Source organism: Phyllostomus discolor, chromosome 12 (genome assembly GCF_004126475.2).
Source record: "Phyllostomus discolor isolate MPI-MPIP mPhyDis1 chromosome 12, mPhyDis1.pri.v3, whole genome shotgun sequence".
Lineage (NCBI taxonomy): Eukaryota > Metazoa > Chordata > Mammalia > Chiroptera > Phyllostomidae > Phyllostomus > Phyllostomus discolor.
The window spans coordinates 16,469,474-16,496,987 of record NC_040914.2 but is presented as its reverse complement, the minus strand read 5'-3'; the positions used below and the strand labels follow the sequence as shown (position 1 = coordinate 16,496,987).

At 51.6% G+C, this 27,514-nt stretch overlaps 1 protein-coding gene across 1 annotated transcript; it reads right to left on the bottom strand.

Annotated features, from left to right (window-relative positions):
• Positions 1–37: 37 nt before the first annotated feature.
• Positions 38–27,224, bottom strand: RELB (RELB proto-oncogene, NF-kB subunit). Its single transcript, XM_028530025.2, has 12 exons — positions 26,972–27,224; positions 25,947–25,994; positions 22,399–22,407; positions 20,725–21,065; positions 10,970–11,127; positions 9,396–9,487; positions 9,142–9,273; positions 6,966–7,070; positions 3,966–4,181; positions 3,196–3,264; positions 2,978–3,055; positions 38–812 (listed from the first exon to the last, which is right to left on the bottom strand). The coding sequence occupies exons 1-12, from the start codon at positions 27,024–27,026 to the stop codon at positions 427–429; spliced, it is 1,689 nt and encodes a 562-aa protein (XP_028385826.1). The 5' UTR covers positions 27,027–27,224; the 3' UTR covers positions 38–426.
• Between the last annotated feature and the right edge of the window lie 290 nt (positions 27,225–27,514).

Below are 27,514 nucleotides of genomic sequence, written 5' to 3'. Positions count from 1 at the left end.
AGCCTGTGGGCTCTGCGCTTAAAAGAGACGAGACTCCTAAGGCTCAGAAGTCATTTTTATTGGGAAGGTGAACAACCCACCCACTATGTTCATGGGGGAGGATGGGGGAATCTGCACCCCCTCCCATATATACACTCTTCAGAATCATCCGGGAGAAGGCATCCCCAATTATGGGGACTGAGTGCTCGGGAGCAAAGTCCCTTCTCCTCTCTGGACTTTTCATTTGCAGAATGGCTTCAGGGGAAATCGGTGCTGCAAAGCTTCTTGCCAGCGCTGAAGATGTCCGATCAGAAGGATGAGAATGTCAAAAGGAGACCTGAGCAAGGGTGGCCCAAGGAGACGGGGGTACTGACCACCCTGGTTAGGTTGGCACGGCCCCTTCCACCCCCCTCCCCACCCAGTGCCTCTCCTGCCACACCCAGGGGGCTACGTGGCCTCAGGCCCGGGGGACAGGAGGCCACCCCCAAAGCCCGCCTCACGGTACTGGTTGGGGAACATGTTGCTGCCCACAAGGCTGGCAGTGCCCCCATCCACAGGGACTGGAGCCTGGTATGAGTCCAGTGTCAGCGGCTCAGGGCCGGGTGGCTCCCCGACTGTGGCCCCTGCCACCCCGTTGCCTGTGACAGCGCTGGCAAGTGGCGGTGCTGGGGGCAGCATGTCCAGCATGGTGAAGAGCGTGGGGGTCGTGGTTTCATAGGGAAAGCTTTCATCCAGGAGGTCTGGCCCGCCAGGGGGCTCCAGGCCAGGGAGGGACACGGCGCTGGGGAAGAAGTCTGTGTCCGGCAGCAGGGCCGATGCCGGGAGGAATGGGCCTGCCAGGATGGAGAGAAAGAGAAGGAAGGATGGTGGGCTTTAGCGTTGACTTCTGACCAGGCTCCAACTCAAACAGCCAGTCTCATGCTGAATGCATCATCAGCGTGGCCTTCAATCCCAAGGAGAACCGGGGTTGAAGCAATACTCCTGCAGTGCTGGGAAAGTTTTCCCCGAGAACAAGGAGAAGAGGCTCAAGAGCCCCCCACCAAATATAAAAACAACCCAAAAAGTGAAATATCCATACCATGGGAGACCCAAGTGAGAAGTCATCAGTCCCCAAATTGAAAAGGTAAAATGACATGTGTCATTATAAGAGAGCCTCCGTTTTTTGAGACAAGACAAATGTCACCAGCAAAGGCTCATTATGCTTAGCTCAGAAAGAGACACAGGACTGCTGGGACTCTATTTCCCAGCCTCCCTTGCAGCTGATTGGGTAGTGACTAAGTTCTGCTGGCTAGCACGTGGGCCTGACGACAGGAACTGCAGCACACATTTGGATTGTGAGATGGAAACTAGAAGATGAAAAAGGCCTGGAACTCTCATGCTCATGCAGCCACCAAAGCATCCCTGCACCACCTACCTCTGGACCACCCTCTGGACTATGTTTATGGAAGAGGACAAATAAAGTTATGTCTTTTTGAAGCCCCTGTTATTTTGGGTTGTGCTGTGAATACAGTTAAACATGATCATAACAAATGCAGGTGGCGTCCCTGATTTCTGACAAGCTCCTAACATATGGGCACAGCCACTGTGCTAAAGCACTGTGTGATGTACCTTAAGACATTCTAGAAAGAACCCGGCAAGGTAGGGTCTCCATCTGACAGATGAGTAAACTGAGGCCCAAACAGATTACACAGTGGCTCAGAGGCCACACGTCCAATCATCAGGCTGCAGTGTCACCGTGGCTTTGCCCCCAGAATGAGAAAGGGGAGCTTTGGGAAATGGGGGTGATGGAGGAAGTAGATGAATGGCAGGTGGCTGATGAGCAGGGGCTTTGGGGATTGGGGATTGAAGATTGGTAAAATGCACTAGGATTGGTGGTTGCTAGGGGTCGAGATGCAGTGGGTGGGTGGGGACAACAGGCGGTGCTTGCAATCTCCAGGGTGGGACTGGCTGGAGTGGCCCAGGCCTGGCCGAGTGGCTGGTGGCTGGCCGGGAGCTGGATGCCTGGAGGCAGCGGGGTGTTGGGAACAGTGTTCTCAGAGCTAGTAGCCAGCAAGTGGGAGGTCTCTGATGGCAACCAGACAGGGCAGGAGTTCTTGGGAACTGGAGGCTGGTGTGAGTTGAGATGAAGGCAGCAGAAGAAGAGTCCAGAGGGTGGTTGGGGTGGAGGCAGACTCTGAATTGCTGGCTCTGACAGCCACCCCCATTTATCCATCTACTCCCTGCTACCTGTTTCATACCCACCATCACTAATCTATACAGATGCCCAGATGCAACCCCTTGCTCCACCGCAGACTCACTGTGTGACCTCAGACAAGAGACTCTGCCTCTCTGAGCTTCAGGTTTTTCACCAGTAAAACAGGGGCTGGCAGGGGGAATGACAGCACCCACCTTGCACAGTGTGCAGTTCAAATGAGAAGAGACACACAAAGCACGTAGGTGCCTGTCATACCGTGTCTGTAAAGTAAGTACATTAACTTTTAAAAGGCCACTGAGCCCTGGCTGGTGTGGCTCAGTTGGCTGGATGTCGTCCCCAAAACTGAAAGTTCATGGGTTCCATTTCCAGTCAGGGCACATGCCTGGGCTGCAGGTTTGGTCCCCAGCTGGGGCACATGCAAGAGGCAACCAATCAATGTTTCTCTCTTGTACTGATGTTTCTCTCCCTCTCTTTCTCCCTCCTTTCCCCTCTCTCTGGAATCAACAAAAATAAAAAATTAAAATGAAGTAGGTATGTGGTGAGACTTCTCAGGCACGTGTCTGAGGCTCTGAGAGATGGAGCAACTTGGTGAAGATCACACAGAAAGTGGGTGGTCCAGAGGAGACCAGAGCCTCCAGCCTGTGTCCAGAATGGCTGTCCTTCCCACTTTATGTTGCAGGCTAAGAGGTGTGTCACTGGCCTTGTGGGAGCTGTTGGGGGGCCAGGAGAGGCCAGAAAAGCAGGGCTGCAGCTCACCCTGAGCCCACTGCAGCGGGCAGGGGCTGGCTCCGAGCCAGGACCCACCTGAGCCGTGGCTGGGCAGGAAGTGGTCCAGGAAGGCTGGCTTTTTCCTCCGCCGCTTGCTCTCGATGCCATGGGGGTCTGAGGAAAGGCAGAGATGAGGGTCCCTGGGTCCTGACAGCCCCTTCTCCCCACCCTCAGGTGGGGGGCAGGACAGCGGGGACAGTCATCCCCTCCCAGGGACCTGGTGACAGGGGCAGGAAGGGGCAAAGGGGACATACCAGAGCTGTTTAGCTCCCCAAGGACATCAGGCATCCCCCGTTTCCGCTTCTTGTCCACGCCGTAGCTGTCTGTTGAGAAGATACCAGGGATATACAGAGTAATCCATCAATGAAGACAACGAAGAATTAATTTTAGAGACCACTTGCATTGCTTGCTGTTCTGGCCACTTGAAACACTCTTCCTCAACTCCTACCCCTTCCTTGAAGAACTACTTAGTCATCCTCCCATCCTCAGCTCAGCTGTTCCCTCCTCCAGGGAGCCCTCCTTGACCTGTAAGTCTGAGTCAAGTGCACCTTCTGGGTAAGCTGAGTCCCCTGAGCAATTCCATCCCCATCCTGTCCACTCTCGTTGTCATCGTACGGAAATGGGTCTGCCCTCCATTGGACTGAGGCTTGTGTGGGTAGTGCTAGGGCTATTTGGTCGCCAGTGTGTCCTCAATACCACCCAGCACAGGGCCAGGCATGAGCAGCTGTGGTGAGGAGAAGAATGATTCAATTCTCCCAACAGTACCCACGAGGTAGGTACTATCCTTATTTCCATTTTGCACAGGGGCAGAGCTAGACTCTGAGAGGCCAAGGTCACACAACCTGTAAGTGGCAGAGCCAGGATTCGAACCCCAGTCTGCACAGCTCTGAGCCTACATTTTACTTCTGCCTCTTCCCCTCACCCCTCTGAGTTGCCCCAAGCAAAGCCAAAGACCTGGTCTCCAGGGCTGTGGGAGACCTGGTCTCCGGGCTCCTGGTCTCCTAGTCTGGGTCACTGCAGTTACCTTGGTCTCGAGGCAGGTAGGTGAAGGGCAGCGGCTCGCTGCAGACCCCGTCGGTGAGCCGCTGCAGGAAGACATTGACTGTCACGGGCTCCATGATCTCCAGGTCCTCGTAGGGCGGTGTTTTGAACACGATGGCGATCTGGCGGTGCACGTCAGCTTGGGAGAAGTCAGCTCGGCCTTCCCAGGAGGCGCTGCTGAACACCACCGCTATGTCCTCTGCGGGAAAGCCGGGACGTCAGCTGAGCAAGGACACTGGCCCACTGGAGCCCCAACTCACTCAGTCTCCCCCAAGATCAGTGTTAACATCCCTAAGAATAAAACTTAATAATGCCATTGTGGTAGCTAACCTTCTGTCAAGCAAGTACTATGTGTCAGTCACTATGAATTTTCTTATATGCATTATCTTATTTAGTCCTTTTAACAACCCAAAGGGCAGGTAGAATTAATATTCCCACTGTGTCAGACTCAGTGATTCATGAGGGGGACTCACAGGATTCAGCATACAGCCTGGACTCATGGCTATGGTTTATTACAGCAAAAAGATATCAAGCAGCGTCAGGAACAGAAGGCGGCTGCCGCAGAGTCCAGGGGAAACCAGGCGCAAGCTTCACAGAGTCCTCTCCCAGTGGAGTCACATAGGACACGCCAATGGCCCCAGTAACAAAATGTTACACCACACACACACACACACACACACACACACAATGCTGTCTATTAGGGAGCTCCTTAGAGACTCGAGAATCCAGGGGTTTTCCTTTTGTTTTTGTTTTTAAGATTTTACTTACTTATTTTTAAAGAGACTAGAGGGGAAGGAGAACGAGAGGGAGAGAAACATCAATGTGTGGTTGCCTCTCATGCACCCCCTACTGGGGACCTGGCATGCAACCCAGGGATGTGCCCTGACTGGGAATTGAACCGGCAACCTCTTGGTTTACAGGCCGGTGCTAAATCCAGAGCCACACCAGCCAGGGCCAGGGTCCAGGGTTTTTACTGAAGGCTGGTCATCTAAGCACTGTCTGTCTGACATGAACCAAAATGCCAGACTCCCAGAAGGCAAGTAGGCGGTCTACACAAACCACGTTGCTCATACAAATGGTGCAGGCACGGTGAGCCACTCTTATCACTCAAGGAATCTGGGGGGTCCTCTCAGAATATAACTTCCCGAGTCCCCCCAGGGGCCAACCTTGGAGGAAGGCCTTCCAAAGGACAACACTCTCAGATAGGCAATGTTAACTCTTTTCTACATGCCCACTTTAAAGTTGGGAAAACTGAGGCTTAGAGGGGTTAAGAGACATACCTGCGGTCACACAGCCAGTGGGAACAGTCAGGATTCAGGGGCTACTCTGCCTGCTATTCTTTTTCTTGTCTTATTGCATTGCCTCTCTCATCATGTGGATACCACATACTGAGGCTTTATTTGTGCTGGGCACACACAGATTACCTCTAAGTCACAACCACCCTATGAAGAAGCTACCTTTAGGAGCCCCATTACATAGAGGATGAAGGTAAGGCACGGGGAAGTCAAGTCACTTATCCAAAGTGCCACAGCATGCAAGTGGTGGAGCCAAGCTGGGAATCCAGGCAAGCTAGAGCCCCTCACCACCAGTTCTGCTAGGGCTTGGGGAGGTTTTCTCATATCTCTAGGCCTAGTTTCCACCTTAACAAAGGGAAAATCATAGTACTTATTTCACAGGGTTCTAAGAGGATTAAACAAATCACTCCAGGTAAGGGGCTTAGATGAGGGCTTAGTATATATAATAGGTGCTCAGTCTATGTTAAATTTGAGTGTTCCTGTTAGAATTATGCAAAGTACTAACTCCAGGCCTGGCACTCAGAAAACCCTCAGTAAAGGCTCACTCTTTGTAGTGCGCATCTTGGATAGTTGGGATCCCACGTCACCCTACCAGTGACTCACTCTATGAGGAAACACGGCTCAGGTGGGGAAGGCACCTGATTGGCCAGTGAGTAAATGACACAGCAGGACTCATGTACCTGCCTTTGGTGATTCACTCATACCTGGAATGGTTTCTCTGGCCTGGTCCCAACTTCCAGGTCACTAACAATCTCCTTGGCTTTCCTCAGATCTCAGCTCAAATGTCACCTCCTCTGGGGAGCCTTCCCAGATGCCTAGACCACATTTAGTCTTCCTCTTGTTCAATCTCAGCACTTGGTCTTCTTCCCTCTCAGCATTACCCACGTCAGTAATTTGTATCTCTTTCCCATGGAGCTGAGTGCCCTGTAAGGGCCCAGTGGGGGCCTTTTTCTGCCACCGCCATGTCCCAGCACTGCCCAGCACAGAGGCAGCACACAGGAGCCACCCAATAAACATCTGCTTATTCATTAAAAAATTTCCTAAGAACGCCCTGGCTGTCGTGGCTCAGCGAATTGAGCGCAGGTCTGCGAACCAAAAGGTCCTCGGTTTGATTCTCAGTCAGGGCACATGTCCGGTTTGTGGGCCAGGCCCCAGTAGGGGGCGCAAGAAAGGCAACCACACATCGATGTTTCCCTCTCTTTCTCACTCCCTTTCCCTCTCTAAAAATAAATAAATAAAATCTTAAACAATTTTTCCTAAGAACCAATCAACCAAGGAACGCATAAATACACAGAACAGCAACTCAATGTTTGCCTCTCTCACTTCCTCTCTCTAAAATCAATAAATAAAAAACTTCCACTCCTGGGTATGTATCCACAGAACTGACTCCACTATTTTTGTACCAGAGTCTCTCAGACAGTGAGGATGTGGTGGGGAGGGCTGCCTGGCACCTACCCGGAAAGCACAGACGGCCCTCGGTCTCTGTACGTGAATAGGTGAGTGACTCAGTGAGCGAATGAACCAATCCGCCGCGCCTGACTCCAAAACCAGAGTCCTGGATCCCTCCGCCTCTCCGCCCCACCGCCTGGCGAGCCATCTCCTCCTCGCCTTCTCTTTCCTGGGCTGCCTGGCCAGCCTGGAAAGCCGCCAGAAACCCCTCCACCCACTCGCTGCCCCAGGTCCCTCACCTTTCTGCACCTTGTCGCACAACAGGTAGAGCTCCTCACCACCCGTGCACGGCCCGCTCTCCTTGTTAATCCGGCAGATCCGCAGCTCGGACGTGTTTGTGGACTCTGGGAAGGAGCATAAGGAAGAAGTATGTAAGAAAAAACAGGAATTCAGTCATCGAACCCTGAGCAAGTACCCTGTGGGTGCCCACCCTGGGCTGTGGAGAGATGGGAAATAGAGAAACCAGGGCACCTGACCCTCCCAGAACCCATGGTCCAGGTGGTGAAATAAGCTGCTTAGACAAGAGATGAATCAACAATCACAAGTCCTCCATGCGGAGGTCTAGTGAGCGTCTGATCAAGATGGAGACCCTGACCTCAAGGAGAGTTGGTGGGGGTCAGACATCAGAGACAATTCTTAGGTAAGGTTAATGGCCTACAATCTGCTGTGGACACCTGTTGTTTTGCCTATCTCCCTGTCCTGGCCCTTCTGTTAATGGGCCCCCAATTTTCCCTGGAGGGACCGTCCCTGCACCTCAGTCATGGGGATTGGGTAAGGCTGAGCCCACCCCCAGCTTGGCAGTGAGCATGTGCGCCAGACCCGGCCAATCGGAAATCGCCTCCTTCTGGCCACAGCGGATTGGTCAGAGAGGAACATATGACCCAAACCAGGCCAATGAGAGACAGCCCTAAGATTCTGAGCAAAATTCCAGGGAAAGAGTAGCAGTCTCAGGGAGTGGAGGAGAGGTGCCAAGCGGGTAGGACTAAGCCTGGAGCTGCACATAGTCATCTCTCCCCAACAGGAGGGCACCGCCAAGCATGACTCTAACGTGGAGGAGGCCCACAGCAGAGACAGGAAAGACGGACTGTAATTGGCACCTCTGAGGACCTGGATGCAACCAGACCTGAAGCACTGCTCTACTTCCAGGTTTTAGTTAATGAAACATTTTCTCTTTTGTTATTGTTGAGGGTCATTGCTATGCAAAAATTTTTTAGTTTGATGTAGTCTTATTTGTTCGAATTTTCTTTTCCCTTTTTTAAATTATATTTTTCCCATTACCATTTATCCCCCTTATACCCTCTTCCACCTCCACTAACCCCTGCCCTCACCACCACACTGTTGTCTGTGTCCATGAGTCCTTTTTCTTTTTTGCTCAATCCCTCCACCACCCCGCTCCCCACCAGAGCTGTCAGCCTGCTACAGAATCTTTTTTTCCCCTCCTTTGGCTGGTTTGAGTTGGAATTCTATCACTTGCAGCCATAAACACCTGACTGAATTAATATCCTTCCCCATTCTGACTCCTGTGGCATTCTGTAGGGGCTAAAACCTACCAGCCATTCCCAATCCCCTCTTCCATGACTGCACCCTCCTGTAGAAGATGAAAACCTAAATACTTCCTTTCCCAGATTCCATTGCAACCATGGGACCAAGTCTGGCCAATGGGACATAAGCAAAGTCTACCACGGGGATTCTGGGGAATATATTATTTTCTTTGTCAAAGAGGCAAATATTATTACTCATGCTGCCTCTTCCCTAAGATAACGTAGTACAGTTGTACAGGTTGTACATTCTACAATACTAGGAGACCTTGTTTCCATACGCTATATAGTAAATGCTGACCCCAGAATTGAGCAGTGTACAGCTTGCTCACCATACAGGGTGACACTGCCCCTCATGCCTAGAATACAGATGTGATATCTGGAGCTGTGGCAGCTAGCTCATGACCATGAGGGAAAAGCACAAAGACTCATGGAGCTGCTGAACCAGTGCCCCTATACTGCCAAGCAGCTGAATCCACAGGAACACACTTCATTAACTGAGACATATAAACATAAAAAACTGCCCTAGCCAGCATGGCTCAGTTAGTGGGTGTCATATCACAAAGCAAAAGGTTGTTGGTTCGATTTCCCGTCAGGGCACATGCCTAGGGTGGGCCTGGTCCCTGGTTGGGGCTTGGGGCATGTGTGAAAGGCAACTGGTCATTGTTTCTCTCTCTCATTGATGTTTCTCTCCCTTTCTTTCTTCCTACCTTCCCCTCTCTCTAAATAAATAAATAAATAAATAAATAAAATCTTTAAAAATATATATTTTTAATTTAAAAGTAAAGAACTCCCTGTTGGCTCACGTCTTTGCATGTGGGGCTGTTTGGTACCTGTGGCCCAGGACAATGCTGTGGACACCACACCCTGGACTCACTCTTGTCATAGACAGGCTCGGAGAGCACGGGATCCATCTGGCGTATCTGTCCCTGCTGGTCCCTGTAAGAGGCCTGGAAGCAGATCCTTACGACGTTCATGTCCACCTCCTGATGGTTCTTCAGGGAGCCAGCTGTGGGAAAGAGGAAGGAAGGGTTAGGGTGGGGCCAGCGGGTAAAGAAGGACTGGAGGAGGTGGTGGGGCCAGGGGAAGGTGAGGGGATGGGAGGACACGGGGGTTGGGGTTTGGGCTCACCATTGTAGGGGTCGATGCCGAGCTGGATTTTCCGCTCAATAGCAGCCTCGATCTCCTTCTTCCTCACACACTGGATGCCCAGGTTGTTGAAGCTGCGTGGGGGGAAGGGAGGTTGTCCGAGGAGGCGGGCGTAGCCCTAACTCCCAGGAGCGATCCAAAAATTGCTCCCTGTCTTGGGGCTCGTGGTCCCGGGCTGAGGCGCCCCAGGCCCAGGGGTCCCAGCCTTAGGGCATGGGTCTGGGGTTCAAACCCTCCAGGGGTATCAAGGTTCTCTTAAGAGAACTCAGGAGTGCCCCTTATCTTTACTACACAACAACACTGGCCAACCTCATTTATAAGAAAACTGAAAATGAAACACCAATGCAATGCCAATTTTTAGAAACTCATCCAAACAGCAAAGATCAACACATTTGATAATACCCTCCGCAGGTGAGGCTGCAGAGAATCAGGCACTGTCGCCCATGGCAGCTGGGGCTATAAAATGCTCCAGCAATTAATTACACATTAGAGGCCAACCTGGAAGTATTCATTCATTGTACACATATTTCCCAAGCACCTACTGTGTGCCAGGCATGTGCTAGGTGCTGGGGGACATAGCAGGGGACAAAAGAGACAAAAATCCCTGCTCTCACTAAATGTATAGATCACTGAAAATACACATGTACATACTTAGAATATGTCCTTGAGCCCTGCCTGGTGTGGCTCAGTGGATTGAGCACAGGCCTGCAAACCAAAGGGTCCCAGGCTTGATTCCCAGTCAGGGCACATGCCTGGGTTGCCAGCCAGGTCCCCAGTAGGGAGTGCACGAAAGGCAACCACACATGGGTGTTTCTCTCCCTCTCTTCCTCCGTTCCCCTTTCTCTAAAAAAATAAGATCTTTAAAAAAAAATTGTCCTCAAGAAGAACCACAAGGGATTGAGACCAGCGTAGGTGCACATTAATAGAGGACCCGTTCAAGTCACTGTGTATGCCCACATGCTGGAATACTATGCAGCCAATAAAAAGGATAGGGCAACTCTAAATGTCCCGATAGAGATGATCTCCAGATGTCCCGGAACACCCAAATGAGGTGCCAGTGTCTGCTATTTATAAGGAGAGAAAAAACATTTCTACGCATAGCATATTTTTTAATTGCCTACAGGATAGGGCACTGGTACCTGGAAGAACAAGAAGGAAGGAACTTTATTTTTCACTGCACACCCTTTCTAACCCTTTTAATTATTTAGAGTAGAAACATATAAATTATAAAGAGAGAGAAAGAATGGGCCTTGCAGTTAGGTCAGGTCTGGGGTCAGATCCCAGCTCAGCCATTGGCTGTCCGTGCCCTGGCACCTCTCAGAGCCTCAGTTTCCTCCTCTGCAATATGGGGTAAACGTAGCGTATGGGAGTGTGTGGGGCAGGGCTCCAGGCCTAGGGAAGACCCTCCACCGCCACCAGGCCTGTTTCCCCATCTAGGAAATGCAATAGCGAAAGTCTGGCTAAGCTGCCCCTTGCCCTAAGGCATCCCTGCGAGGTCCTCAGAATCTCCATGACCAAGGGCCAGGGGTCAGGGGTCAGGGGTTAGGGTTGGGTACCTGTGCCGGGGGCTGACGTGAGGCCGGAGCCGCACCCTGCAGACGCCGTCGGTGCAGTCTTTCCCCACGAGGCTGTGGGGGTGCACTCGGTGAGGCCAGTCCTTCCACACCAGGCAGGCGGTCACCTCCACCTCCCGCAGCCCTCCACAGTCCCGGAGCTGCAGGAAGACACGTGCTCTTTGGGGCGGGGGTCCCAGTGTAGGTACCTGCACCCATCCAAACTCCCTGGGGCCTTCCTGGGTAGCTCCCTGCCCCTCTCCCCCCAGGATGATGGAAAGGTGTTTGCTTAAGACCGCTCTGAGGTTCTAAAGCTGAGACTTCCAGCGGGGGGCCCCGGGGGCCCCCTAACAGGATAGCTGCCCACAGATGTGCTTTCTTTGGCCACTCAGACTTTTAACAATGGGAAGCGCACAGGGTCTCCAGGTACTGTCCACAGATAACATCCTGTGACAGGGGAGAAAGGCTCCCTTGCAGTGGAGGGACCTGGCGGCCCCACCTGAGCCAGGTAATCTGGGTTGGCATCACCCGCACTGGCCCCAAGTGACTCTGGCTCCCCCTGGTGTCCAGAAAGGACACCACATCACAGCTGTGACAGCCCCTCCAGAAGTGCATCTAATGGTGAGGAAACACCCTTAAAACCCAAACTGTGGGTCACCAGCTCAAAAATGTCAGTGTCGTGAAAGCGGATACAAAGATGGATGTCATATTTGGGATTAAAGAAAAACAAATGTATTTTGATCTGTGGAGCTGATAGCTCCACAGTGTACATATTTGCAAGAATTTATCAACCTGTATACTTAAGAGTAGAACTTAACATAGGCACTAAGATAAAATATAACTTAATATGTAAAGTTAATATAAATTTAGTATATCCAAGGTTATTCTATTAAATTAATTTTAGTTTAATAACCAAAATTAAATTTAAAAACTTTTTATTAAGCTATTTGTAAAGATAAAATATAACTTATAACTGAATTTTTTCAAAAGGAGAGACACTAAAAAGGCATGACCACCAAATGCTTCATATGATCCCTGATCAGATCCTGGATTGAGGGAAAAGAAGCAACCACAAAACACATTTTGGGGACAACTGAGACATTTAAGTCTGGACCCTATGTGAGGTTCTGTTGGGAATATTGGTAGTTTTCTAGGGGGTGTGGTGCCCTTTCTGACCACCAGGGGGAGCCAAAGTCCTTTGGGGTAGCAACAGTATTGTAGCCGGGTAGGAGCCCATTCTTAGAAGATGCACTTTGAAGGCTGGAGCACCTAGAAGTGACATAACATGACTTCTACAACTCACAGGTGGTTCAGCAAGAGAACAACGTGCATCTATCTGTGTGAAGAGAGAGCCATGGGGACAGCCAAAATGCCAGCTGGTGAATGTAGGTGAAGGTTCACTGGGGTCCACTCTACTATTCTTAATTTTTCTGCAGATTACAACTTTTCATCAAAACTTATTCAAATGTCTACCAGCAGAGAAACTTTTTGTATATAAATTATACCTCAATAAAACCTTTTTAAAAATCACCCTGGCTGGTGTAGCTCAGTAGATGAGTGTGGGCCTGAGAACCAAGTGTCACTGGTTCAATTCCCAGTCGGGGCACATGCCTGGGTTGCAGGCCAGGTCTCCAGTTGGGGGTATGTGAAAGGCAACCACACGTTGATGTTTCTCTCCCTCTCTTCCTCCCTCCCTTCTCCTCTGTCTAAAAATAAATAAATAAAATCTTGGGGAAAAAGAAACCTTTAAAAAAATTTAAAAGATTTTCAAAAAATTGTAAGTAAAAAGTTGGAAAAAATTTGGGAGTCTACATTGAAAAAGTGTGAGACATCACATTATTCTAGATTTCCAGATTCTCTTTTTTAAAAAGGAAGTTACCACAAAAGGGCCGAATTTCTGTTCAGCAGCCTCAAGTGGCTGTAGATAGAAACCAACCCCTTTAAACCAGGGGCCCGGATCCACGAGGTTTCTTAGGTTGCCCCCACACTGGGCTCTGCTGGCATCAAAGACCCTCTAGCCCTGGCTGGAGGGCTCATTTGGTTGGAGCACTGTCCCCTACACCAAAAGCTGCGGGTTCGATCACTGGTCAGGGCACATCCCTAGGTTGTGCGTGCCATCCCCAGCTGGGGCACGTATGGGAAGCAACTGACCGGTGTTTCTCTCTCACATTGATGCTTCTCTCTCCCTGCATCCTGTCCTCCCTTTCTGAAATCAATAAACCTATCCTTGGGTAAGGATTTAAAAAAGAAAAAGAAAGAAAGAAAAGAAAAGACCCTCTAAGCCTGCTCCTCACACCTAAAGCTGGGGCCTGTAAAATACAATAAAGTAGTGAGGTTTGGCGGGGTAATACTGCCCTCTAGCGAACATCTGGGGTATCGGGGTGATTTTGGTTGACACTGTGATGGGCACCACCAGTGGCAGTAGACAGGGCCAGAGACACTGCACAGCTGGGAAACCAGGGACAGTCCCACGAAAGTCTTGCAAGACTGCGGAACCTCCCAGCAGGTTTTTCATGTCAGTGGGAAACCTGTTGAAAATTATCAGACCCCAGAACCTAGCACTGCTTTACATATATAATATTTTCCCCATGATATTAAAACACACTGAATTTTACGTCACTGAGTCCACCAGGCTGGGTCAGGCTGCGTTCGTGGACACTGCATTCATGAGGTCAAAGCAATGGCCACCTTCATTACTTCCCTGGGGCTGTGCCCGAGCATTTATATACTGAGGTAAAATGTGCTGATATATGCTCCACTATTTTCCTTTTATTTCTCCTTCATTCTAATGTCAGGGCATTATGGGCTCTGGGCGTGCTTATGAGTAGAGGTGGGTAATATTGTCAATACATTTCATTGAGTCAGGTACTACTAAAACCACTCATTTAGCTCTGGCTGGGGTGGCTCAGTGGACTTAGTGTCAGCCTGCAAACTGAAAGGTCGCCGGTTCCATTCCTAGTCAGGGCACATGCCTGGGTTGTGGGCCAGAGCCCCAGTTAGGCATGTGCAAGAGGCAATCCATCATGTTTCTCACCTTCTCTTTCTTCCCCCCTTCCCCTCTCTCTAAAAATGTAAATAAAGAAAATCTTTTAAAAAACCCATTCATTTCACCAGCTTCCTGCTGTAACATTAGGAGATTCTCCAGAGATCAGGGGAATAGTCTCGGGACTCATGAAGACCGCAGGGCTGAAAGCCTTCCATCTCTGAGATGTCACACAAGACCATGGGTAAGGCATGGGGCCCTGGAGTGGGTCAGACCTGGTGCCGAAGAGGCTCTGCCACTGGCCGTCTGCACAGAAGCCTCTCCGTCCTCAGCTGTGAGGTGGGTATCACTAAGAACCTGGCATGCAGGAGCACTTGTTAAATGTCAGTAATTACTAGAGTGAACTTGTTGTGTGCCCCTGAGCAAGTAACTCACCCTCTCTGAACCTCAGTTTCCTCTTCTGAGGGACAGGGATAAAAACCCTGAAACAGGTCATGCCCTATTGTTAGGCATTTATTGTTCTAACTCTCAGTCAAAACCACCACCAAACCAAAACAGTTGCCTGGAAAGACTTAGAATTAAAAAGCTGGGGGGTTGGTTGGAACGACATCTGGTACACCAAAAGGCTGAGGGTTCGATTCCCAGCCCGGGCACATAACTAGGTTACGAATTTGATCCTCATTTGGGGCATGTGTGAGAGGTAACTGATCAATGTTTCTCTCTCCCCACCCACACTTCCTCTCTCCCTGGGGGAAAAAAAAACAGTTGGGGAAAACACAGCCTACAAGTATCACCCACCCCACAGATAAATTTAATTTATAATTACAAAGGGAAAGCTATACCTTTACAAAGGAGGGGTCTGGCAGTCACTACCTGAAAAGAGCTGAATTGTGTCCCTGCCAACTCATATTTAAGTCCCTAAGCCCCAGGACCTCTAAATGTGACAATATCTGGAGGGAGAGCCTTTAAAGAAGTGAATCAGTTAAAGAGACTATTGGGGTAGGCCCTTATCCAATCTGCCTGGTCTCCTTATAAGAAGAGGGCATATGGCCCGGGCTGCTCTAGCTCAATGGATTGAGCGCTAGCCTGCGAACCTAAGGGTCACCGGTTCGATTCCCAGTGTCAGGGCACATGCCTGGGTTGCAGGTCTCTGGTCCCTGGCAGGGTATGCCAACCACACATTGATATTTCTCTCCCTTTCTTTCTCCCTCTCCTCCCCTCCCTCTAAAAATAAATAAATAAAAATCTTTAATAAAAAAAGAGGGAGAAAGGGAGATGCACTGACACCAGACAAGTGTGACAAGGAAAGACCATGAAGGACACAGTGAGAAGGCAGCTGTCTGCAAGCCAAGCCCAGGAGAGAGGCCCCTGAAGAAACCAACCCTGCTGACAATTCAGTCTCGAACTTGCAGCTTCCAGAACGGTGAGGAATACCTTTCTGTTGTTCAAGCCCCCCGGGTCTTCAGTACTTTGTGATGGTGGCCCAACCCAAACAGACTGATACCTCACCTTACCACAGGCTGTGACTCAGCACCACTGCTCACTGATAACAGTGGGACAAACCGCCACCCTGTCCCTTTGACAGAACACACTGAGAGCCACAGCCTCACTGCTGGGGGCTCCCGCCAAAACGAATAACCTGACGTAATCCGGAAACAGACAACAATCCTGGAACGTGGGGCATTGAACAAAACGCCTCTCCTATCTTCCACAGATGGACCATGTCCTGAAGCACAGAAACAGACTGTGGTGAAAGACACACATGGCCTGGCCAGTGTAGCTCAGTGGATTGAGTTCCAGCCTGTGAACCAAAAGGTCACTAGTTCAATTCCCAGTCGGGGCACATGCCTGGGTTGTAGGCTGGGTCCCCAGTAGGGGGCATGGGAGAAGCAACCACACATTGATATTTCTCTCCCTCTTTCTCCTTCTCTTTCCCTCTCTCTAAAAATATAAATAAATAATAAAATATTTCAAAAAAAGACACACATGGATTTGGGGGCGGGACACACAGATGTTCGGACCACAGCAGGGCCTGGTACATGCAGCATGTGGTCCTGGACTGGTGATGAAAGAAGCAAACGACAAACAAGAGCTATAAAGGCTATGTGGGGACAAGTGGGGCAGTCAGAATGTGGACTTATTATTAGATAATATCATCTTTGTGTGATATTAAGTTTCTAGAGTACTAATGCTGTGGCGATCCTACAGGTCCTGCTTGTAGGAAAATGCCCTCGCTTCTGAGAGATACACGCTGAAACGTGTGGGGCAGAGTGCTGTCGTATCCCAGACTCGCTTTCAAATCTCCCTCCAGACACGTCTGCGTAAAGGGGGAGAGACAGAAACCACATGTGGCAAAAGGCAGACAGGTGGGCGCTCATTGCACGATTCTTGTCAATTTTATGTAGGTTTAAAGTTTTTCAGAAGGACACGTGGAGCCCGCCCGGGCTGGTGTGGCTCAGCAGGTCGCACGCTGTCCCACAGAGCAAAAGGTCTCCAGCTCAATGCCCAGTCAGGGCACAGGCCTGTGTGGTGGGTTTGCCCTGGTTGCGGTGTGCAGGAGAGGCAACCAATGGGTGTTTCTCTTGCACACTGATGCTCCTCTCCCTCTTTCTCCCTCTCTTCCCCTGTCTCTAAAATAAATAAGTAAAATCTCTTAAAAATAAAAAGAGAACAAGTTGAGACATAAAGTTGAAAAAATCCCCTAGCGAATTAGGAAAACAGGCAAAACGCTTACACATCAATCAGGGGCTATGTTCCGAGTGGCCCTTGGTGCTCCACACCGACCCAGATCCCGAAAACCCGGGGCTGGGAATACACATTTCACAGGAAATTGTTCTTCTAACTAGAAAGTCTGGCTGACCGCAGGCTGCTTTCATCAGATAACAACTACAACCACCCAGCTGTGTAAAGGGGGCAGCAGGCCAGCGCCGGGCCATCTCCCTGGTGTCCTTGGGGCGTCTAGTTTGCAGGAGCTTCATCCCCATTTTACCGGTGAGGAACCAAGGCCAAGAGAAGCACTGGGCTTGTCCCAATCACACAGCTGGTAGTGGCAGAGCCAGGACTCATACCCATGTCTGTCTGACCCTAAGATCCCAACTTGTGGAGAAGGACAGGGTTGCTCTGCTAATCATCCAACTAAACCCATGACCCTGGCTGGTGTGGCTCAGTGGACTGAGCGCCGGCCTGCAAACCAAAGGGTCATAGGACTGACTCCCAGTCAGGACACATGCCTGGGTTGCAGGTCAGGTCCCCAGTTGGGAGTGCACAAGAGGCAACCACATATTGATGTTTCTCTCCCTCCTTTTCTCTAAAAATAAAAAAATGAAATCTTTAAAGAAAAGCAAAAAAAACCCCATGACTATAAACCCCATTGAGGGAGAGAGGTGGGGGGGACAGAGAGGCAGGAGACCTCACCCAAGGGACCTCAGGCCTGTTAGGGGGCAGGGGGCTGTCAGAAAAGGAGTCCCTGGGGTGGGCATGGGTGAGTAGGAGGTGACCAGGCTGCAGGAGGAAAGTACTCCAGGTAGAAGGAACAGCATGTGCAAAGGCCTGGTGGCTGGAAGGTAGCAAGTAGGAGAGGATGTGTGGGAATGGGCAGCAGGAGCCAGCCCATGAAAGGTCTTGGGGGCCCAGGAAGGAGCTTGGGCACTGGGGAGCCCAGGGAGGATTGTGAAGAGGGGAGAGGAGCAGACAATTTGACAGGTGTCCTCTGGCTGCCTTGCTGGGGAAGATTTGGAGGAGACTGAGCACTGGTGACTAGGAAGGAAGCTGGAGGTCAGGGAGGAGCTGGGGCTGGGACCTGGGGCGAGTGAAACAGTTAGCACACAATCGAGGATCGATAAACACTTGGACAAAGATCTAGAAGCTCACGAAGATGCCGTGCTGGGGAAGAGCAAGGAACCAGGCCTCAGACACCACTGGGAAAAACGGTCATGCATACGATCCCTGGGGAGGGCAATTTGGCGATATCCATTAAATACCTTTGACCGAAATTCCACTTCCAGAAGTTATGTGAGTGACACATGCGAAGGAAAGAATAGATGGACTGTGTCCTGCTCCGCAGCCCCACTTATAATACACAGCAGGAGCCGGGAAACAACCCCAGTGCCCACCAGTAGGAGTCTGCACAAGAAATTCCCACGCACCCGCTCAATGGGATACCATGGGGCACAGCATAACGCAGCTTTACACGTGCTGGTGGGAGCCGAGCTCCAAGATCTCCTGTTAAGTTAAAAAAAAAAACACGTGACTTCCGGCAAGATGGAGGAATAGGTGGACGCACCGTACCTCCTCGTACAACCAAGATTAGAAAACCAATAATTTACAACAATAATTTACTATCAGAATAACACCCAGATCCGGCAGAGGATTTATCTGAATGGAAGTCGGGCAGCCAAGAAGTTGAAGTAGACGCATTCATCCGGACTGGTAGGAGAAGATAAGCCAGGCGGGCGCGGGGCTGGCTCGGGTTGGCGGCGCGCGGAGGTCGGGGGAAGGTTTGGCGAGAAATCGGCGCAAAAGCCATCCGGCGCACAAGAAGGCAGCGGTGATCCCTGAGTACGCAAGCTGCGGCTGGCAGACCCAGAGGGGTAGCGATTGTGGACCAGGGCAGAACTCGCGGCCCAGAAGCCCAGACAAGGGTCTGAGTCCAGGGGAACGGAACTACCGCCATTGTTTTCTCCCGCCCCGCTCCCGCCCGCCCCCACATATAACGTCACAATCTAGCGACTGGGGTGCCCATCCCCGGTGAGCACCTAAGGCTCCGCCCCCCACCGTAACAAGAGCAACCAGACCGGAAAAAAAAAAGAGAGACGGGGGGAAAAAAACCATGTTTTCAACAGAGCAGATCAGTCCCCCAGGACTCATCCTTTTGAGCGACCAAGAATTAGCCAATCTATCAGATGCGCAGTTCAAAACACTGGTGATCAGAAAGCTCACGGAACTGGTGGATTTTGGACGAAATTTAGATGAAAGAATGCAGATTACCATAAAACAGATGCAGGAAGACACGCGGAGGAGAGCCAATAGTGAAAGGAAGGAATATGAGTCTCAAAACAATACAGTAGACCAGAAGGAAGATAGAATCAACCAAGAAGGAAAGCATGATGAAATAAGAATTCAAAAAATTGAGGAAAAGATTAAGAGCATCCAAGACACCTTTAAACGTTCCAATATCCGAATTATAGGGGTACCAGAATCAGAAGGGGAAAAGCAACAGATTGAGCACGTATTTGAACAAATAATAAAGGAGAACTTCCCCAATCTGGCAAAGGGAACAGTCTTCCAAGAAATCCAAGAAGCTCAGAGAGCCCCAAAGAAGTTGGACCCAAGAAGAAACACACCAAGGCACATCATCATTACATTAGCCAAGGTAAAAACGAAGGAGAGAATCCTACAAGCAGCAAGAGGTAAGGGGACAGTCACCTACAAAGGAGTTCCCATCAGACTGTCAGCTGATTTCTCCAAAGAGACCTTACAGGCAAGAAGGGGCTGGAAAGAAATATTCCAAGTCATGAAAGACAAGGACCTACATCCCAGATTGCTCTATCCAGCAAAGCTCTCATTTAGAATGGAAGGGCAGATAAAGTGCTTCTCAGATAAGGTCAAGTTAAAGGAGTTCATCATCACCAAGCCCTTATTTTATGAAATGCTAAAGGGACTTATCTAAGAAAAGAAGATAAAGAAAAGACATGTATAGTAAAAGGACAGCAAACTCACAAATATCAACAACCACACCTAAAGCAAAACCAAAAGAAACTAAGTAAACAATTAGAACAGGAACAGAACCACAGAAATGGAGGGCACATGGAGGGTTAGCAGCAGGGGGGTGGGAGGAGGAGAGAGGGGGAAAAGGTATAGAGAATAAGTAGCATAGAATGTAGGTTGAAAACAGATAGGGGAGAGCAAGAATAGTACGGGAAATGTAGAAACTAAACTACTCATAAGTATGGCACATGGACATGAACTAAAGGGGGAAATGTGGGTGGGAGGGGGGTAAAGGGTGGAGGGGAGAGAAGGGGGGAAATGGGACAACTGTAATAGCATAATCAATAAAATATATTAAAAAAAAAACTTTTCCTGGATTAACTGCAGGTAGTGCTATTTATCTGCGCACGTATGCAGATACACGTTACATCGGCACAGAATTCTGACGCGTAGATGTTTGCTGATTAGTTTATCAGTCCCTTACTGATGAACACTGAGGTTTCCAATTCTCACACAAACAGGGCGACAGCGGATCACCGTGTACAGCCCTCTGCACGCCTAGGGGCGGACACAGCTACACCAGAAATCCCTGGAAGTGGAACGCCAGCCTAAGGGCAATGGTGACGATGGTAACACTAGCAGCTCAACCCTGCTGAGCACTTACTTACCAGCTGGAGGTCCTTCGCCTGTGCAATGAACTCCTTCACTCCTCCCAACAACCCCAACTGGATGATTATTATTACTACCCCGTTTTGTAGAGGAGGAAACTGAGACACAAAGGGACTGAGTAATCTGCCCAAGGCCGCACAGCTAGCAAGTGAATGACCGGGGATTTGAATCCAGGCACTCTGATTCTTGAGGTCTCGTTTGTGAACCAGGAGGCTACCCGGCCTTTGAGGGAAGGCTTTTCTTTCTCTGAACGCCCTTTTGAATTTGGAGCCAGGTGATAGGGTTTCTGGCTCCAACCACAGCAACAGCGATAATAATAACCACCATCCCACACACGCATCAATACACGCATGTGAATCTTGGGGCGAGGAAGCGCGAGCCCCACAGCCCCGGGCCCCACCTCGATGGCGGGCAGCGTCTTGCTGGCCTCAGTGCTGCTCTCCCCGAGGATGCTGCCGGCAGAGCGGCCCTCGCACTCGTAACGGAAGCGCATGCCGCGCTGCTTGGGCTGCTCGGTGATGACCAGGTGCGGCCGCGGCCCGGAGCCCGGGGCCGGGGGGCCGAGCCGGCCCAGGGGACAGCCCCAGGGCGGCGGCGGGGCCGGGGGCGCGGCGGGGCCCAGGGTGACGGTGCTCAGGGAGGCCGCCCCTCGAGACACCAGGCGCGTCAGCCCCTCGCCTGGGCCCGGCGGCGCCCCCTCCAGGCCGAAGCCGTTCTCCTTGATGTACTCATCGATGATCTCTGCGGGAGAAGCAGAAACCGGGGTGATGCCAGTTATAAAAGAAAAGGTTTGACGACCTCCCAGACCCGTTTCTCTCCCTCCTTTTCCAACCCATTCATTTCTTCTGGACATTTCTTGCGGGCCAAATGTAGGGGCCCCAGAGCCAAACACTCAAGAGAACCTGCTGTCCTTCTTGCCAACAGCCCCCTCTAGCACTCCCTAATTCTTGAATCCAGAAGCCCCAAGTGGGGCGGGGCAGCCTGGTTTCTCCTTCCCCTGCATCCTCACGTCCACCACCTCCCACCAAGTGCTCAAGCTGCGAGGGTGCCTATCTGTGCTAGTTGCACAACGATCCCACGTGAATAAGTCCCACCCATGGACTTCTGCTTCCACAGTAATTCTCTCCACCCCACTGCCTCCACCCTGGCCCACCCTCCCTGTCTCCATTCTGAACCGCCCCTCCTGTTCCCCCAGTCTGTCCCCCACACACAGCCAGAGAGATCTTCTGTCCGACCTGTTCCCTGTCTGTCAGAAGCCTCCTGTGGCTTCCCTCTCTCTCAGAGTCAAAGTCAACACCCTGTTCATATAAAGCCCTCTCCAAACTCCATGCATCTCAGAAGAAAACAAAAACAAAATCCCACGCTCCTGGTGTGGGCACAGAGTCTTGTGTGGACTGGCCCCTGCTGTCCTGCCACCACCCCCCATGCCGCCCCCTCTCACCCTGATCCAGTCTTTTTCCTGTTGCTTGCACCACCAAGCCTGACTCTCTGCAGAGTGGTGTACATGCTCCCCCCACCCCCATCTGCCTATTTCATGCTCCCCCCCTACCCTAGCCTGTCAACCCCTGCTAGCTCCTCCCGGTCCTCCAGTCTGAGCTCAAATATCACCTCTTCAGAATGGCCCCACCTGATGTCTTCTTGGCTATCTCTCCCTCTACCTGTTTAACTCCTTCACAGCCCTTAGACCAGTCGAACTTGATCTTGTTCATTTGCTCCTTTTCCTACTGTCTCCCCCACTGGGGTGTCAGCTCCCTAAGGGCACTTTGGTCCGTGACTGAATGAATACCCAGTGCCTACAACAGCCTGGCACGTGGCAGGTGCTCAGTACAATTCACTGAAGGGATGAATAATAGTAATGACACCAGCCCTGGCTTGGGCAGCTCAGTGGTTTGAGCACTGGCCTGAGAACCAAAGGGCCACCGGTTTGATTCCTAGTCAGGGCATATGCCTGGGTTGTGGGCCAGGTCCCCACACTGTGACCCTCCCCTCAACACCTCAACAAGGAAGACCAAGCTCCCTGTCTGTGCTCATTTGGACCCCTCAGTTTCCCCCAAACTTGCCCTGTGATACTCACCCAATTCATCTGTGGAAGGAAGAGAAAAAGAAAGAGAAGGGTGAGGTCCGGTTAAGTGGTCAAAACTTTCATTTTTAAGACATTTTCCAACCTCATCCCCTCCTGGTACCCTCCCCTCCCCCCATGCTGGGAACCTGGGCTCTGCCTCCCAGGGCTGCTAAACCCCAATCCCCATCTATTCCTCCTGGGCTACCTTCCCTTTAGCCCCCAATGTTGGGGCCCTAGGGTCAGGGCCCCCTCAAATGTCTCCTAAAAATAAAACATTTAGGCCAGGATTATAAAGTGTTGTTGGGAATTCGAGGAAAAACCAAGGATCTTATCACCAGGGGAAAAATGGACACCCAATATTCTAAACAAAATGTAGGGATGTTCCTTCCCTGTAGCCCATCCCAGGTCCCCAGAGGTCACGGGCTTGTGTCTGAGGATTCCCAGGAGGCAGTTTCTCCTCCTCCAGACTATGATGCGAAGCCTGCTCTGCACACCTGCTCTGCATCATAGGCCAGTCTCCTCGCAGTGCCCACCTGCTGTCCCGGCTTCACCCCCACTTCCTGAGGGGGATTGACAGTAATGCTGGGCAATCCTTATCACCTCCTCAGGAAAGCTCAGCCCTGGAAGCAGCAGTGGGGAAACCGAAACCAGCCTCCCTTCAATCCACAGACAGGACAAGGGGAACCCCAGAGGGAGCAGGTGAGCCTGGAGGCACAGAGTGAGGCAGGCCGGCAGGCCAGGGCCAGGCGCCTCCCCCAGCGCTGCCTGCCCCAGCCCCTGGTCTCAGACACCCGCCAGCCCCCGTGCCAGACCTGTCCTCCCCCTCCACTCTCAGGGAGCGGCTTCTGGCAGCCAGACCTTTGGTCCTTGGAAAGCAGTATTCCTGCACCCCTTATCTTATTCAGTTCGTGAGGTCACCAGGGTGGGGAAGACACCCCGGCTTGGTAGATGGGGCCGGGACAGTGAGGCTGAGAGAGAGGAAGGGACATGCTGTAGATCACTGGCAAGACAACCACAAGTCACTTCAACTTGGAAAAACCTAAGGCATCTGTGCTGGATGACCTGGGGACCCAAAGATGACTAAGACTTTGTCTGAGCCCTCAAGGAGCTCCTAAGCTGCAAAGGGAAACTGAAGCTCCAGGCAACAACAGCCAGAGCGTTGAACTGCCTCAGTTTAAGTTCTGGCTCTGCTACTCACTGGCTGTGTGGCCTTGAGCCCCTGACTTAATATCCGTGCCTTGTTTTCCTCATCTATAAAATGGACACAATCATAATGTCTGCTTCACCAGGCTGTTGTGAAAATTAAATGAGCCAATACTACATGAGAAGCACTTAGAACTGCCACACTAGTAGGTGCTATACAATGCTGGCTGCTACTAAAAGAGGTGTTGGAAGCCACTGTTTCATAGACTGGGTAAGCCACCTGCCATCGCTAGGCGTCGGTTGGTATGTCTATAAAATGGGGATATTGAAAAACATGGTTTCAGATCACGGAGTGCAGAGTCACAGAGACGTTGGCTTGAATGCCAGCTGTCACTCACAGACTGTGTGGGCCAGGATGAGTCACTTAACCTTGCTGAGCCTCCTTCTCTATAATACGAGGTCTGAGCTCCTACCTCAGGCATTAGTCTGAGGATTTAGGATTGCACAGGGAAACTACTTAGCACAGAGTCTGACCACTTCAGGCCCTCCACAAAGGTTAGATGATATTGTTATCTAAAATCCTTTTTCAGCCAGGAAATGTTGGGAACTCCCTCCCCTTATTCAAGACTCAGCTAAAATAACACCCCACACCCCCGCGTCCTGTATGGACTTGCTGCCACCCAGGGGCAGCCAGAATCGGCCACACTTGAGCAAACCCGAGAGCAGGAAGCCAACTGCGTCTTCCCTGCTTCGGGGCCTGTGCACGGGCTGCTCCACGCCAGAACACTCTTCCTCCAGTTCTGTGCACGACCTCCTCCTCTTCTTCCAAGTCCCTACCCAAATGTCATCCTCTAGACAGGTCCTCCCTGACCACTGTACCTAAGACAGCCCCCAGGACCCCCACTGGAGTCACTCACAGTCCAGTGCCTTTGTTTTATCATTTACATAGAACTCTTTAGGATCTGGCATGACCTTATGTGACAGGGATTCATGTCTGTAGACTCTGAACAGCACAGAGTAGGGACCGTGTCTGCCCCACTGTATACCCAGGCCACGGTATGTGTCTGTCCCATCAAAATGAGGGAAATTCTCCCTCCCACTCTAGCTCAGGGGTTCTCCCATCCTCAGCCTGCTACGAGATAGCATGGACCCCAAGACTTCTTTGCAACCTTTATCACACTTTACAATCCCACATTTAGTTTATTGTTTACGTGTCTGTCTTCACATCTAGGCAGGGATCCCATGAGCGCAGAGCCAAGGCCGTTTCAGTCACTGCCGAGTCCCCAGCAATGCTCAGCACAGGGCCAGGTACAGAACAGGAACTCAATAAATATTTATTGAAGGGATGACATCAGAAATTACTCTCACTTGAAACCAAAGATCTAGGTCTCAGACAGAAGACTCTCAGCCGTGTTCCTGCCCAGAACCTGTCCCCACTGCCATCTCCCACCATTCAGCACCACCGGAGTCACAGATCTGTTAGAGAACCCGCAGAGCATCCCCCCACTGCCAGGCCAGCATTCCTGGGGTCCATCCCAAGACTCTACCTCCAGAGAGAGGCTCAGACCCAGCCCACTAGGGGCCACAGATTTTCCATGGTGTCAGGACCCTTCCTTGCCTCCAAATCTCAGCATTTTAATAAGAGAGAGGATGTTTCATTTGGCCATGATTCTGCATTTCCTTGGGCAGCACTGCATTTTTGATGGCACAAGCTGAGGGACCTTATAAGCTAGTGGTTCTCAGCATCTCTTAGGAACTTGCTGAAAATATAAACTCTCAAAAGCCATCCTAGATGTATTGAATCAGAAACTCTGGAGGCGAGGCCCAAATATCTATTTAAACAAGGTCTCAGGGTGATGTTGATACATACAAAGGTTTAAGAACCACTGTTATAGACTGTCTAATAATAATAATTATTATTAGTATTATTACACCACTAACAGTTAATGCTTATTGAACCTTTACTGTATGTCAGTCACAGCTTTGAAAGTTTAGCTGTATCAGCTCATTGAATCCTGTCCATCCTCCTAAAAGGAGGAGGCACTGATATTATGCCCATATTACAGATGAGGAACACTGAGGCCCAGAGAGGGGAAGTGACTTGCAGTCATTCCCACAGTCAGGGGTGGGTTTTACAGAGCCCAAGATGGCGATTATTACCCTCTGCACTACCATGTGAATCTCCACGGAGGACTCCTCTTAGGGTGTGAATAGGTACTCAGTCTTACCTGTCTAGCTCCTAATCACCTGGGAGGTAGGGGCCTCTGGAGCCCCCATCTAGATGAACAGGGAAGGACACCTTCAAGGAAAGCTGTGGTGAACCTCGCTGAAACCCCCTGACAGAGGCGTGCCCAATGGATTCCCCCCTCCCCTGTCCTGAGTGTGCAGGTGGGCGGGTACAGTGGAGGGCTGCTCACCCGTGGTCCTGGAAACGGCCAGAGAGAGTGAGGAGAGGTCCGGGGACCCTGCAGGGAGGAAGGCGAGTCTCAGGAGGTGATGGAGATCCTACAGAATTTCTCAAGCCCCAACTTCTTCCTCTCCTGGCCCGCCCCTTCCTCACCTCTCACCCAGCGTCTGGCCTTGACTCCTTCCCAAACTCGTGAATAGGTGCCTTAGTTTCTGTCATTCATCCCACCCTTTCATCACACTCTGGCCACGCTCCTTTTCTCCCTTACGGTAGGGCCTAGAGGAATCCTTCTCAGTCTCGGTGAGCCATACCACGGCTCCCTTCCTTCTCTCGGGGTCAGATACTACCCCTCCACTTTTTCAGTGTCAAGCCCGTCTTCCTCTCCCTTCTCAGACCCTGCAACTACTCTCCGAAGAAGGCCCCACCCACTGTTTCTCCTCAGAGTCAGGCCCTTCCCTCTCTTTCCAAACAGGACCCCTTCTTCTTTCCACTAGTCGGACCCCTTCCTTTGCCCTATGGGAGTCAGCCCTCGTCTACGGCTTTCCCCTAGGCCCCGCCCCTTACTCTGAATAGAACCCTGCTTCCTTCTTTAGCTAGGCCCCACCCTCTTCTCGCTCTCAGGGTCAGGCACCGCCCCTTCTGTGAAACAAGCCCCTCCTTTTTATCTTCTCAGAGCCTGGCCCCGCCCCCTTCGCGCCCTCTCAGAGTCTGGCCCCGCCCCCAGTCCTCAGGAGCCGGTCTCGCTCTTCCTTCTCCAAGTTAGGCACCGCCTCTCCCCTTTGGGAGCCGGGTCCCGCCCCCTTCTTTGCCTCAGGGTCAGGCCCCGCCCCCTCCTCACTCTGTAGTGGGACGCCTCTCTCTTACCTTGGGCCAGACCCCGTCACTATCCTCTGCCTCCTTCCTTCCCTCTAATACAGTGTGCCCCGAACCCTCACACTCTCCCCACAAAACCCCTAGACTCTTGTAGGGACCCCCAGAACCCTCTCATCACCAATCCCGTCCCAGACTCCTCTCGTAAACCCCGGCCCTGCTTACCCAAGGCCGCCAGCTCCGGCGTAGCGGACTGTCTGGCGACGCGACGACTCGGCATGGCCCGACCAGTGGGGACTGACGACCCGGAGGCCGGCCCAGACCAAAACACACACACGGTTAGGCCGGGCAGCCAGGCAGCACGGTCTGGCGGACGATCGCGGGTCTGGCGAGCGGCGCAGGGGCTGGGGCCGCAGGCCGGGCAGGACGCGCGGCGCCCGGGGCTGCGGGGGGCGGCGGGCCGGGCCGGGCGAGCGGCGGGCGGGGGCGGGGCGGCGGAATTCCCCGGCGCTGCCGGCCTGCGCGTCCATTGGCTCTCACCCCGTCGTGACGTCACGCAAGGGGAACGGGAAAACCCCCACGCGTCACGTGTTCTCGGGGGCGGGGCCGGCCGGGAAGAGGAGGTTGGGCGCTTGGGAGGGGCGGGCGCTGCTGGCCACTGCTCTGGGGTGCCAACTAAGGCCTTCTTAGAGCCATTCACGCCCTATACATGGAGCAAGTCGGGAAACTGAGGCCTGACTCTCAGGTCTAACAGCGGGACTTGAACCT